We start from the raw sequence: 13,773 nt of genomic DNA, 5'->3' as shown, positions 1-13,773 counted from the left end.
CTTTTTTTTTTTCTGAGACAGGGGTTCTTGCTGTGTTACCCAGGCTGGAGTGTGGTGGCACCATCATGGCTCAAAACTCCTGGGCTGAAGTGATACTCCCTGCTTGGCTTCTCAAAGTGCTAGGATTACAGGCATGAGCTACTATGCCCAACCTCATTCTCATTCTTTAGACCTCAAATGTCATTTCCTCAGAGAGAGATTCCCTAAACTGCAATCTAAAATGACCTCCCCCAGTTACTATCTATCTCATTACTCCATTTATTTTATTTTATCTACAACATTCATCACGGTGTATTAACTCTCTTATTTGTTTAGTTGTTAGGGGGCTGTGTAACATCAGATTACCTGCATATGAATCCTTGCTCTGCCACTTACTACCTATGTGACTTTGGGCAACTTACTAACTTCTCTTTTCCTCAGTTTCCTCCTCCTTGCCTTTGGGAATAATAATTTCATAGGGTTGTTGTGAGAAATAAATGATACAGCTCTTAGAACCATGCCTGGCACATAGTAAATGCTCAGTACATTGTACTTACTGCTTATTGTTTAGATCCTACCCTAGGACATAAGCATCATGACATCAGGGACCTTGTCTGTTTTGTTTACCACAGAATCTTCAGTATCTAAAACAACTAGCACACTATTAGTGCTGTATAGGAATTTATTGAATGAATAAATGAATGACTCTAATCAAATCGCATTTAGCAGATTTTTTTCCAGATCTGCTTTCCAATATGGAAGTGGATTTTTCCACCCCTATTTACATGTCATGTTGCTCCTTTAGTGGGGAAATTGGGAGGTGCCTTAAGGTTCCTGTGTTCACACTGTCCTCTTAGCTGGCTTCTCCACCAGTGCTGGGAGTTCTTCACATCAGGTCATGTGGACAGGAGTATTTTATTTGACATTCTGAAATAAATACTTTCTTTTTATTGTTTTCCAAGCAATGAAATAAACACTTTTTGATGTGTAAAATTTGTTGTTACAAATGTAACTGTATTTAAGTAGCCTATTTTCTTTTTTAGCACCGTCTAGAAGAAGAGGCTGAAAAGAAGATAATCACGCTGGCAGAGAGAGCCCACCATGAAGCTGTTGTGTAAGAGACTGTTGCCTCCTTTTTCTGTCTGATAGCCTTTCTTACCTTGTTGCTGGTCTATTTTCGTCTTTCCTTGTCTTCTCCCTTCTCTCCTGTCTTGCTTGCTTCAAATTTTCTGGTCTACTCTCCATCACTGTTTCTTTCTCTTTGTGTTCCCCCCACCTTCTTTCCTTTGCCCTTTCTGTAGAAGCACAGAGTGGTGGAAAGATCCTGGACTTGGAACTTACTTAGACTTATGGTTCTCAACATATATATTAATTGACTGTAGAAGGATTTCTTAATTTTCTTGAAATTAAATTTCTTCCTCTAAATATGAGGCTAATAATAGCAATCTTGCATGGTTGTCATGAGGTATATTAGTGGACAAAACACTAAGCTGTATTATGTTAACAAATGAACTCTCAGGTCTCAGTGGTTTATTTCTTGCTCAAATAACAATCCAATGTGTATCTGGCAGCTTTCCTCCAATGGTGATTTAAAAACCTGGGCTATTGGAAATGATAATGGATCAAAAAAAAAAAAAAAAAGAAAAAGAAAACAAGCAAGAACCTGGGTTGCTTCCATCTTGTACTTCTATCTTGGTGTTCACTTTTAGTCATGTGGACAGGAAAGAGCATGAAACACTCATACCTGCTCTTAATTGCCTTGCACTAGAAGTAACACAACCTTTCTATTTTCATATTGAGCAAGTACTTAGTCACTAGATCCCCACCTAACAATTTTTTTTTTTTTTGAGTCTCGCTCTGTCACCTGGGCTAGAGTGTCATGGCGTCAGCCTAGCTCACAGCAACCTCAGACTCGTGGGCTCAAGTGATTCTCCTGCCTCAGCCTCCGAGTAGCTAGGCTTACAGGCGTGCACCACCATGACTGGCTAATTTTTCTATTTTTAGTAGAGACAGAATCTTGCTCTTGCTCAAGCTGGTCTCAAACGCCTGACCTCAAGTGATCCTTCCATCTCGGCCTCCCAGAGTGCTAGGATTACAGGCATGAGCCACCTTGCCCCGGCCTAATTTTCTTTTTTAAGAGACAGGGTCTCACTCTGTTGCCCAAGGTGGGGTACAGTGGCCCAACCATAGCTCACTGTAACCTTGAGTTCCTGGACTCAAGCAATCCTCCTGCCTCAGCCTCCTGCATATCTGAGACTACAGGTGTGTACTACTGCACCTAGCTAATTTAAATTTTTTGTTTTGTTTTGTTTTGTTTTTAGAGACAAGGTCTTGCTATTTTGCCCAGGCTGGTTTTGAACTCCTGAGCTAGGAGTCTCCCTAGCTCCCTAGAGTCCCTAGTCTCCCAAAGTACTAGGATTACTGGCATGAGGCACTGTGTCCCACCCCCACCTAATTGTTCAGTACCTACCGTAAGCTAAATAAGTGGTGGTCATTATTATTAATGTTGGGGTGGGGGGGTAAAGCAATTATTGTTCTAGTTTGATAATATCTAAAACTTAGGCCTATATTTTGGAAACTTATATCTATCTATTTCAGGCAACTGAACAATGCTGGAAGAAATGTTTTTATAGAGAATGTTTCTCTCCAGAAAGCTCTTGCATACCACCTAAAGGAAGCTGATGCTCTTCAAAAAAGCTCCCAGAAGTTGCAAGAGAGTCATACTGTCCTTTTACATCAAAAGGTTCTTTCTCACTTAAACTTTGTTTCCTAACTTTTTTTTAAGGATTGGGTTGGTAAATACCAAGAATTGGTTACAATAATGATATAGAAGGATGATAGGACCATTTTCCTTCTGTCTGGATGACATACGTTCCTTATCTGAAAAGACTAATTACTGAATGACTTATAAGAAGCATTATACTGGACTTTAAAAAGAATGTATCAGAAACATAAATATGACTTTGACTCTCTACTACCTTAGAATAATTCATTTTTCTTTGCTTATAGTTGGTCCCTGAATCACTTAATAGGTTTTTAGCTGTGAGTAACAGACCTGACATCAGTGGCGTCACCACACAGGGTTTATTCTTTCATCTAAAGGAAGTCTGAAGGTAAACAATCCAGAGCAGGAATAGTAGTGCCACAAAGTCAATAGACACTCAGCTTCCTTAACTCTGTTCTGCAACATGTGCCTTATATCCTCAAATTCACTTCATGACCCAAGGTGGCTGATGGAGCTCTAACCATCACTCCATAAACAGCAGGAAGGAAGACAAGAAGGAAAAAATGTGCTTCTCCCTTTATTTTATTCATGTATTCATTCATTCATTTATTTTTGGAGACAGAGTCTCACTCTGTCACCCGGGCCACAGTGCACTGGTGTCACCTCAGCTCATTGCAACCTCAAACTCCTGGGCTCAAGGGATCCTCCTGCCTCAGACTCCCAAGTAGTTGGGACTATAGGCACACACCACCATGCCAAGCTAACTTTTTCTATGTTTTGTAGAAACAGGGTCTCATTCTTGCTGCTCTTGCTCAGGGCTGGTCTCCTGAGCTCAAGCAATCCTCCTATCTTGGCCTCCCAGAATGCTAGGATTACAGGCGTGAGCCGCTGCACCTGGCCTTGCTTCTCCCTTTAGAGGTCTTCCTGGAAATATTACACACATTGCCACATGCGTCTTATTAACCAGAACATGGCTATGCTGAACTTCAAGGGAGGCTGGGAATTTTTAGCTGGGCTTACTCCCCTTCTGAATAAAACTGGGATTTTATGACAAAAGAGGAAAGGGAAAAAGGGTATTGGGATAGGGAACTAGGACACTGCCACAGTTTCCAGTATATAGTTGTTAATGTTTTACTGGATAGTTGTATTGATTTTGATAATATAAAATATTTAACCTTTCTAAATTTGAGAGGAAGGAAAGTTTCTTAATTAGCAAAATTAGTAGATGGCCTTCACAAGTCCAGATAAGGACCCTAGGATGTTTGTTATTTTCTGTACACAGAATAGCAAAATATCACCTTCTCAGCCTATCATCAAACTCAAATCATGAAATAATGGATTAGTGAAGAACTTTAAGTTCTGGAATGGTTAAAGAAAAAAATCTCTCACCTTTCTCATCTTTCTGTTTTAAGGAGATCAATGATCTGTTGGTTAAGGAAAAGATTATGCAACTTACTCAGCAGAGATCACAAATCCAAACTCTTAAGAAGAAGGTGGTAAGCTTGGAGACTGCTCTGAATTGCATGACCAGAGAGTTTGAGACTGAAGTTTTAAAACTGCAGCAACAGGCAACGATAGAGAACCAAGCAGGTCGGGTAGAAATTGACAAGCTGCAGCATATTCTTCAGATGAAGGACAAGGAAATGAATCGAGTGAAGAAGCTGGCCAAGAACATACTGGATGAAAGAACAGAAGTGGAAAGATTCTTTTTAGATGCTCTGTACCAAGTGAAGCAGCAGATCTTGTTTAGCAGGAAGCATTATAAGCAGATAGCACAAGCTGCTTTCAATTTAAAAATGAGAGCAGCATGTGCAGGAAAAACAGAATATCCCCCAATCAGAACATTTGATGGTAGAGAGCACAGTACCAATAGTGTGAATCAGGATCTTATGGAGGCCGAGAAATGGTACTAGTAACATTTTAATATATTATCTTTTCTGCTGCTATTTTTGTGCCCTTTTTAGAAATAAGAACTGTGGAAAGTTTAGTTTAATAATATCCAAATATTGAATTGATTTCTCAGTATGTTATTTGAGGCCAGGATCTGACTGACTTATCTTTGTAACCGACCCTATGCTTAGCATTGTTAAAGAGACTAGATTATTTAGTCTATCTAGCCAATCCCAGAAGATGTCATTGTAATATATTTTAACTTGTTTCTTTATTTTATATCCTATAAATTGGAAATTAATTATAATAAAGGTTTGATTAGATTCAGGTTATTATGATATGCTAAATGGTAAGTGAAAAGAAAAAAATAAAAATAAAAAAATAGATTCAGGTTAAACATTTTTGTTAAGCATACTTTCAGAAATATTTTATACTGTTCCCTTTACTATCTTGAGATAAAATTCATACGTAATAATATCTAACCATATAATTTTTAAAAATCCATATAACAACTCTTTGTAACAATTCTTTGTCATGCAGAACTGTCCCACGTATTGGAGGACATTCAGTAGTGCCCCCATAACTGCATTAACCAAAAGTCCCCCAAAATTATACAAAATCTTAGAGATCTACTGCTACTATAATAAAGTAGCAGAATATTTGAGATAGTTGCAGACTGTATACAATGATTAATTTTGTTTTCTGTTAACGCTTTTGTTTCTGACAACACTAGTTGTCCCCCTATAAACTATGGTTTAAATTATAGTCCATTTTGAAGATTATTCTGAAAAAATTTGTTTTATATTCCAATGTAGTTAGGTTCTTCAAAGGCCCTAACTCAAGAAACTTAAAAGGACTCCTCACTTCTGTGTACCTAACATTTTATTAAGAGTGCTTCCAAATGTGTTTTCTGCTTTAAATTATTTTTTTTTCTGAGATCACACAGTGAGATGCCTTAAATTATTTTTAAGAGTCTGATTTCTAAGTTCTTTTGAATCACATAGCTGTTAGGGAGGTTGAATACCCACTGAAAATTTTTGAGATAAGTGTCTTCTTCAGAAATGCCCATAGTATAATTTTTTTACCTTCTTGCCATTTTAGAAGTCTGTATGTAATACCACTTGTGTTACCAAGAGATTTGCTAAAATTCCCTCCTTTTTATTTAATCAGTCAAGTAAGTTGAGTACCTACCATACATAAAGGCAGTTTCCTTGACATCCTTTTGTCTACTGTATATTAAGTATTATAAATTTTCTAAAGTTAAATAAAATGGTTCTTTACATTGTTATTGCAGAAACTGGACTCTTCCTATTCCGCCTTCTGTATGACATTTTTGCTACCGGCCAATTTATCACCTTAACCTGAGTGTCCTATTGCCTCTATCAGCTGGGCAGAAATGGTGGTTTAAATATCATATCATTTATTTAAGTGGTAGATTGGGAAAGGACAATTGAAGTATGTGGTAATCATAAGGCAAAAACTTTAAACAAAACTAAGCCAATTGACCTATGTGCAAAAATATTTTTTACAATATACAACATCAATACTCCACATGTTAGCTTTAGTAAATGGCAAGCAGACTATGAATCCTCTGGGAAAGTTATAGTATATATAAAGATCTGCCTGAAAAGCTTACCTGCAGCCTTATTTGAAGATAAGAAAATAGATTAGATAAGTTACATGTTATTTTCTATTTTTTTTTTTCCTTTCTTTCTTTGTCAGGTCCGAGGTTGTTCTCAGATAGCTTGTGCCCAGCCCTACTTTGGGCCCCACCTGTGGGCCTCCCTTCAGGCTGTTTATGTTATTTTCTAAATTTACTTTTTGTCACTTTGTTTTCATAGGACATATGAAATGTACTATTTAATATAAAAAGAAATGTTATCAAAAAGGAGCCCAGAGTGACAGTTTTCCTTGATGTTTGCTAATCTGTTTGCCATAAATGATCTGTAACATTTTGGGAATATATTGAATCAATTTCTCAGGGTCAAAAATTAAAAAAAGAAAAAACCAAACATTTTGGGAAAATACAGTTTCATTGTAACAAAAAAAAAGAAAAGTTAGAAGAAAAACATCTATCAACAACCTCACCAAATAATTTTTTTCCTTGTTCCCTTTGTCTTTATGTGTATCTGTACATATAATGTTAACATTACAATTTTCTATTTTGTTTATTTGCTTAATGTTTGAACACAAATTTTTTTGTGTTATAGTTTTTGTCATTTTCATCTTAATGACTACATAACATTTTGGATTGGCTGGTATATTGATATCCTTTTCAATTTTTATGATTTTGTAATGGACACAGTTTCCTTTGTAGTCATTATATAATATTCAGTTATGGTATGGAGTTTTTATGTTTATATATTTTATGTTTTTTAAAAAGAGGAGAAGCTTACTTTGACCATATTTTTCCTTTTCATGTTTTTTCATTGAAATTCTTCAGGACAGATATTCAAGGAAATGTGGATATTGGAGATTTGACCTGGGAGCAGAAGGAGAAAGTCTTGAGATTGCTCTTTGCAAAAATGAATGGTTTTGTTCCTAGGTAACTATTTCTGCAGTGAAATATCAAGTTGTTATCAAACCTAGAAATTACACTAGAACAATGAAATTATTCTTACTTAGAGTTAAAGGAATGGGAAAGGACCAGAAAATATAAAAAGGCCCTACTGCTTAGCTACTGCAACTCCTAGAGATAAAGAATGGGAGATAAATGATGAGCATGGGAATGAAAGATGAATGGAATTAAAGGGGAGAGAGAAAAGAATAATCTTAGATGTTTAAAGTAATGCTTACTAAGAAGTTACACATTGCTCAGCTGAATAAGTGGCAACTGAAGAGAAGCATAGTAACTGTTAAGATTTATTAGTCTGCAAAGGTAAGTAAATGATGTTTTATTAATCCAGGGTCTCTCTAATACAAGAAAGAGACCTAGAAAGGAAAAAAGAAATCCATAGATAATCCAAATTCATTTTTTTTTTTTTTGAGACAGGATCTGTCTGTGTCTATCTCCTGGGCTAGAGTGCAGTGGCATCTTCATAGCTCACTGCAGCCCAAACTCCTGGGCTCAATGATCCTCCAGTCTCAGCCTCTGGAGTAGCTGTGACTACAGGTATGCCTCACCACGCCTGGCTAATTTTTCTATATTTTGTAGAGACAGGGTCTCTCTTGCTCAGGCTGGTCTTGAACACCTGGACTCAAGCAATCCTCCTTCTCCTCGGCTTTCCAAAGTGCTAGGATTACAGGTGTGAGCCACCGTGCCCAACCCCAAATAATCCCTTTTAATGATTAGTTTTACTCGCTTTCTCCATTTTGTTTTATTTGTGACTGTAAACCCTGGTATTGAACAATAATTTGGCACTTAATGATTGCTTGACACATACTTGGCACTATATTAGCTACTATCAGGGATTCAAAAGAATGAAGAGATACTGCCCTTGAACTCAGAGAGCTTACAATCTAGTTGCTCAAACAAAGCCAAACATAATAAGGAAAAAAATTAGGTGGCACAGTAAAGTATAATAGGAGTTTAGATAATTGTCAATGGCCAGAGTAGCCAGGGAAGACATTCCTGAAAGAGTATGACTCTGTGGGGTGCCTTGTAGGATAATGGAATAGTAGAGAGAGGAGAAGGCACATTAGGCAAGGGGCTTAGTAGACAGCTTAAGCAAAAGCCCAGGGGTAGAAGTGGGTGTGGGGTGTTCAGAGAACATTGAGGAAAAACTGCCTGGCTTGAGGAAATTCGGTGTTGTGAGAGAGTAATTAGAAATAAGGTTTAATCTATAGATTAAATTATGACGAGCCTTAAAAACCACACAGAAAAGCCTGGACTTACGCTGTTGTAGATTCTAGAGTACCTTATGCCGAACTTCTCTGCCTTGAAGGAATACAAACACAACTGTATTCTTAAGCTGTATTCTCATGGTCTTTCACTGGAAGGAGGGTGCACAGGTTAAGGGCAGTGTCCTCAGAGCTGACATTAACTTACCAGAGTGACATGCATGGTGGATTGGAAGGACAAAAATAGAGTTGGGGGACAGTAGAGGCTGCTGCACTACTGGGCATGCAGTGGTGAATGGTTTTGGCAAGATAGGAGCAGTCAGAAAAAAAAAGGAGAGAGAAAGGAAAGAGAAACAAGACTTGGTAATAAAGGACAAAAGGAATGAGGAAAAGAAAGAGTAAATGTTTACGTTTCTAGCTTAAGAAATGAAAGAATGGTCAGGCATGGTGGCTCATGCCACAATCCCGGCATTTTGGGAGGCCAAGGCAGCAGGATCGCTTGAGCCCAGGAATTTGAGGTTACAGTGAGCTATGATTGGGCCACTGTACTCCAGCCTGGATGACAGAGACCCTGTCTCTAAAAAAAGTAAAGACATCATACCTAATTGCAGGGAGTTTATGGTCTGCACGGGGAGAAAAACATTCAAATCATAAAAATAAATATAAAACTGCAACTATGACATAGGCTTAGAGGAATTATATAGTTGTATGAAAGCCTTTATTGGGGGAATCTAAGATCAGGAAAGTTTCTGAAGAAGTAAAAACATGAACTGAAAAAGGTGAAAAAAGAAAAAAACATTTTAGGCAGAAGAGATAGAAAGTGGTATTTTCATTGTTGAACTGGAGTTGATGGCCATATATTGAAGTGAAAAATACCTTTAAGGCATTTGCAAATATTGACTGGAGTACAGATGAGCATTTAGGGAGGAAGAGTTGAGCATATTTAGTGAAAACTGGCAGTTGAGTCTAGGAGAGTAGATCAAGGTAGAAGAGTAGAGCTGAGGCTAGAACCTTGAGGAATATCCACAATTAGAGAAGAGGAAAACAAAGCAGAATACAACCAAAGGGAAGAGATTAAAGAATTACAGGCTAAATGAAAAGTGGAGGATTTTATTAAAGAGGCGGAAGTAGACTCCAGACTTCAGGTACTGAGTGTTTCATTGTGAGTTGACTTTTCCATACCCCAGGACATACAGCCAGAATTCCAGGCCTCTAGTTCCATACTATGTTGTTTTCAATAATGGAGAAACAAAGGAATTTTGAGTGAGATAGTTCACACCAGAGCAATGAACTTGAACCACAACAGAATCATGTCTAAACCTGTTGGAATTTCATTTCAGAATTGGATAAAGGAAAAATAAGATGGGAAAAGAATGATGAAATGTTGATATGAAGATGAGATTAAATGAGAAAGTTCAAACCAGACTGGGGAGGAATTAGATGATAAAAGATTTACCAAGGCAAATGGTGTAATTAGGAAGTTGGTCAGAGAACAGTTAATTGTATATAATTGTGAATCCAACAGTACAGTATTTTTCTTTTTGATTGAACTAAGTCAAAGGGGTATAAACAAGCTGTATACTTCAGTGCATCAACAACCACTCTGATACTATTAGCCTCTAAAGTACATTTTTTCAATGTGGCTTTATTGGACTAATATAGTCAGATTTTTTTTTTTTGAGACAGAGTCTCACTTTGTGAGCCCGGGCTAGAGTGAGTGCCGTGGCATCAGTCTAGCTCACAGCAACCTCAAACTCCTGGGCTTAAGCGATCCTACTGCCTCAGCTTCCCCAGTAGCTGGGACTACAGGCATGTGCCACCATGCCCGGCTAATTTTTTCTATATGTATTTTTAGTTGTCCAGATAATTTATTTCTATTTTTAGTAGAGACGGGGTCTCGTTCAGGCTGGTCTTGAACTCCTGAACTCAAGCAATCCACCCGCCTGGGTCTCCCAGAGGGCTAGGATTACAGGCGTGAGCCACTGTGCCCAGCCAGATTTTTTTTTTTTTTTTTTTTTTTGAGACAAAGTCTCGCTCTGTTGCCCTGGCTAGAGTGCCGTGGCATCAGCCTAGCTCACAGCAACCTCAAACTCCTGGGCTTAAGCAATCCTTCTGCCTCAGCCTCCCAAGTAGCTGGGACTACAGGCATGTGCCACCATGCCTGGCTAATTTTTTCTGTATATTTTTAGTTGTCCGGCTAATTTCTTTCTATTTTTAGCAGAGACGGGGTCTCGCTCTTGCTCAGGCTGGTCTCGAACTCCTGACCTCTAGTGATCCTCCCGCCTCGGCCTCCCAGTGCTAGGACTATAGGCGTGAACCACTGCACCCAGCCTAATATAGTCAGATTTTGAATGGGTTTATACTGCTTTCACATGCACCTAATTGAGGACAATGCTTTAGAAGTGTGGGGTATGTGTCTATCTGTTGGCAAATCAACCTACTATACTTTTTATAACTCTATTAAGCTTACTTTCAAATTAGAATATTGAATTAGTGATATGTTCATTAATACTGTTCTTAAACTCAGACAATCCAAAGTCTAAGGAGAAATTTTCATGCTGGGCCTGTCTCCATTGGGTAACCTTTCTTTTTTTTTTTTTTTTTTGAGACAGAGTCTCACTTTGTTGCCTGGGCTAGAGTGAGTGCTGTGGCGTCAGCCTAGCTCACAACAACCTCAAACTCCTGGGCTTAAGCGATCCTACTGCCTCAGCCTCCCGAGTAGCTGGGACTACAGGCATGCGCCACCATGCCCGGCTAATTTTTTCTATATATATTTTTAGGTGTCCAGATAATTTTTATTTCTATTTTTTTTAGTAGAGATGGGGTCTCGCTCAGGCTGGTCTCGAACTCCTGACCTCGAGCGATCCACCCGCCTCGGCCTCTCAGAGGGCTAGGATTACAGGCGTGAGCCACCGCACCTGGCCGGGTAACCTTTCTGTATTCAGGGGTTCTTTTTATTAAAAGGGAGCTTTTCTGGACATGTTTTTAGTCAATACCCTGGTTCAACCTTGCCTTTCACCATTAATAGCTGTTGTGTATCATCATGATCATCTCCATATATATATTTCTGTTTCTTCAGTTCAGCGTGTCTCAACTTTAATAATATATTAACTTGCCTAACATTTTACCACATCTACATTTATAAAAGCTCATTTTGAAAATAAAAAGCCCATCCAAGGGAAGCATTACACATAACACTTTAAAAGTGTAGTTGAGGCCTGGTGTGGTAGCTCATACCTGTATTGCCAGCACTTTGGGAGGTTGTTGCAGAAGGATTGTTTGAGGCCAGGAGTTCAAGATGAGCCTGGGCAATATAGTGAGACCCTGTCTCTACAAACACATATAAAAAAAATTATTTGGGTGTGATGGCATGCACCTGTAGTCCCAGCTATTTGGAAGGCTGAGGCAGGAGAATGGCTTGAGTCCAGGAGTTCAAGGCTGCAGTGACTATGACCACACCACTGTACTCTAGCCTAGGTGACAGAGCAAGACTGTCTATAAATAAAATAATAGTTGATATATGAGGACACGAGGAAACACTGCCTCATTTTGTTGACTTTTATCTACCACAGGAAATACAGCCAGAGTTCTAGACCTCCAGTTCCAGACTATGTTGTTTCTGACAGTGGAGAAAGAAAGGAATTTGGGTAAGATCTCTTTTGATAAAGTAATAAACATGAGCCTGATCACAGTGGTTCTTGAGAGCATCTTAAATGTGCTAGAGTTGAGTGAGAGTAATATGACAAGTCTGTTATTCTGAACCAAGTTTCATGTATGTATAGTTGTTGACAGCCCTGTTATTTTGTCATTATTGCAGGGATGGAAGTAAGCTTCAAGATGAAACCTTCATCACGCAGCAAGTTCCAATATCAGACTCTTCTGGTGAAATGGTGCTACCCAATATTCCAAAAGAATCACAATAGTCTGACATAGTAAGGAGTCTGTATCTAATCAAACAATGTACATAACTGTTACCCTTCCCCATGCAGCTTCTTCCCAAATCACAGTTCTTTTCTCTATTAGCTAAGAGTCCTGAGGTATCAGTAGAATGAGTAACTAAAGCACTAGTATGAGGCCGGGCACGGTGGCTCACGCCTGTAATCCTAGCACTCTGGGAGGCCGAGGCGGGTGGATTCCTCAAGGTCAGGAGTTCAAGACCAGCCTCAGCAAGAGCGAGACCCCCCATCTCTACTAAAAATAGAAAGAAATTATCTGGCCAACTAAAATATATATAGAGAAAAAAATTAGCCGGGCATGGTGGCGCATGCCTGTAGTCCCAGCTACTGGGGAGGCTGAGGCAGTAGGATCGCTTAAGCCCAGGAGTTTGAGGTTGCTGTGAGCTAGGCTGACGCCACAGCACTCACTCTAGCCTAGGCAACACAGCGAGACTCTGTCTCAAAAAAACAAAAACAAAAAACAAACAAAAAAAAACCAACAAAAAACCACTAGTATGAGATTATGGAAATTTTTATAAAAATATCCATGCCGAAGCCATATTATACTTAATGCAAATGTATATTTGTTTCTCTTTTAATGTGGAAAACCTATAGATTGCCTTTTGAAATACGCACCCTAGCCAAAATGTATACTATCTTTTATGTAAGAGTAAATATAATGACCTTATAAGTCTTGGCTATGGACACAGGTGGGAAGCTGAGAATCACTACAATCTAGGAGACAAAGGCATTATAAAGAAGTAGGGCACCATTAAAAAAAAAGCCATGCTTTTCCCTTTAAGAGTTTTTTACTTATAACTTATTATTCATAATCAATTAGCAAAATGTAGACTCTGAGAAACTTCTAATGAGGCCACATCAGAGCAAAAAGAAAATAAAATAGTGAATTTTTTAGCTTCTATAGCATGAATATAACAGATTATTTTCTATCTAAGAAACAAGAAACTCTGAGCAAGGAGCTGGCCAAGTGAATTGATTCTAACTAACGCAACACAATTCTGACTAGTCAGGGTTTGTTTTGTTTAAGATAGGGTCTCGCTCTGTTGCCTGGGCTCCTGTGCAGTGGTGCAGTCATAGCTCACTGCAGCCTCAAACTCTTGGCCTCAAGCGATGCTCCTGCCTTGCCTTCCAAAATGCTGGGATTACAGGCATGAGCCACCGCTCAGCCAGTCAGTATTTTTTTAAAGCATGATTTCCCTTAAATGTAAGGAAATATTAAAAGTCTCTGTAATTATATTTAATCCCTCTTGGAATAATCCCTCTTGGATAATAATGATCTTTTCTACAACCCAGCCTATAGCTGTTGGATTGTATTAAATATCACCACTAGTTTGTCAGCTGTGATAAGAGATAAAACAAGGAGCACTATATTCAAATTATAAATTTCTATCACCTCACCTTTAGGAAAGTGGAATTAAAAAGAAAGAGACCCAGTAGGGTCAT

General features: G+C 38.5%; 1 protein-coding gene and 1 non-coding gene across 4 annotated transcripts in view; both read left to right on the top strand.

Annotated features, from left to right (window-relative positions):
- The window catches only part of BBOF1 (basal body orientation factor 1), a 42,084-nt gene that overhangs the window by 22,403 nt on the left and 5,908 nt on the right, over positions 1-13,773 (top strand). For all 3 annotated transcript variants that reach the window (XM_045564022.1, XM_045564011.1, XM_045564004.1), the window contains 6 exons: positions 1,023-1,093; positions 2,578-2,722; positions 4,117-4,610; positions 7,038-7,139; positions 11,947-12,021; positions 12,192-12,306. In XM_045564022.1, the coding sequence (XP_045419978.1) occupies positions 1,023-1,093; positions 2,578-2,722; positions 4,117-4,610; positions 7,038-7,139; positions 11,947-12,021; positions 12,192-12,297 (993 nt within the window). In that variant the 3' untranslated portion in view covers positions 12,298-12,306. The remainder of the gene's footprint in view (positions 1-1,022; positions 1,094-2,577; positions 2,723-4,116; positions 4,611-7,037; positions 7,140-11,946; positions 12,022-12,191; positions 12,307-13,773) is intronic.
- Positions 6,431-6,564, top strand: LOC123630852. The gene has a single exon (XR_006732793.1). It is a non-coding gene; the product is annotated as a small nucleolar RNA SNORA16B/SNORA16A family (small nucleolar RNA).

This window comes from Lemur catta, chromosome 1 (genome assembly GCF_020740605.2).
Source record: "Lemur catta isolate mLemCat1 chromosome 1, mLemCat1.pri, whole genome shotgun sequence".
Classification (NCBI taxonomy): Eukaryota; Metazoa; Chordata; class Mammalia; order Primates; family Lemuridae; genus Lemur; species Lemur catta.
Note: the sequence above shows the minus strand (reverse complement) of the source record. Positions and strands in the feature narration are given on the sequence as shown.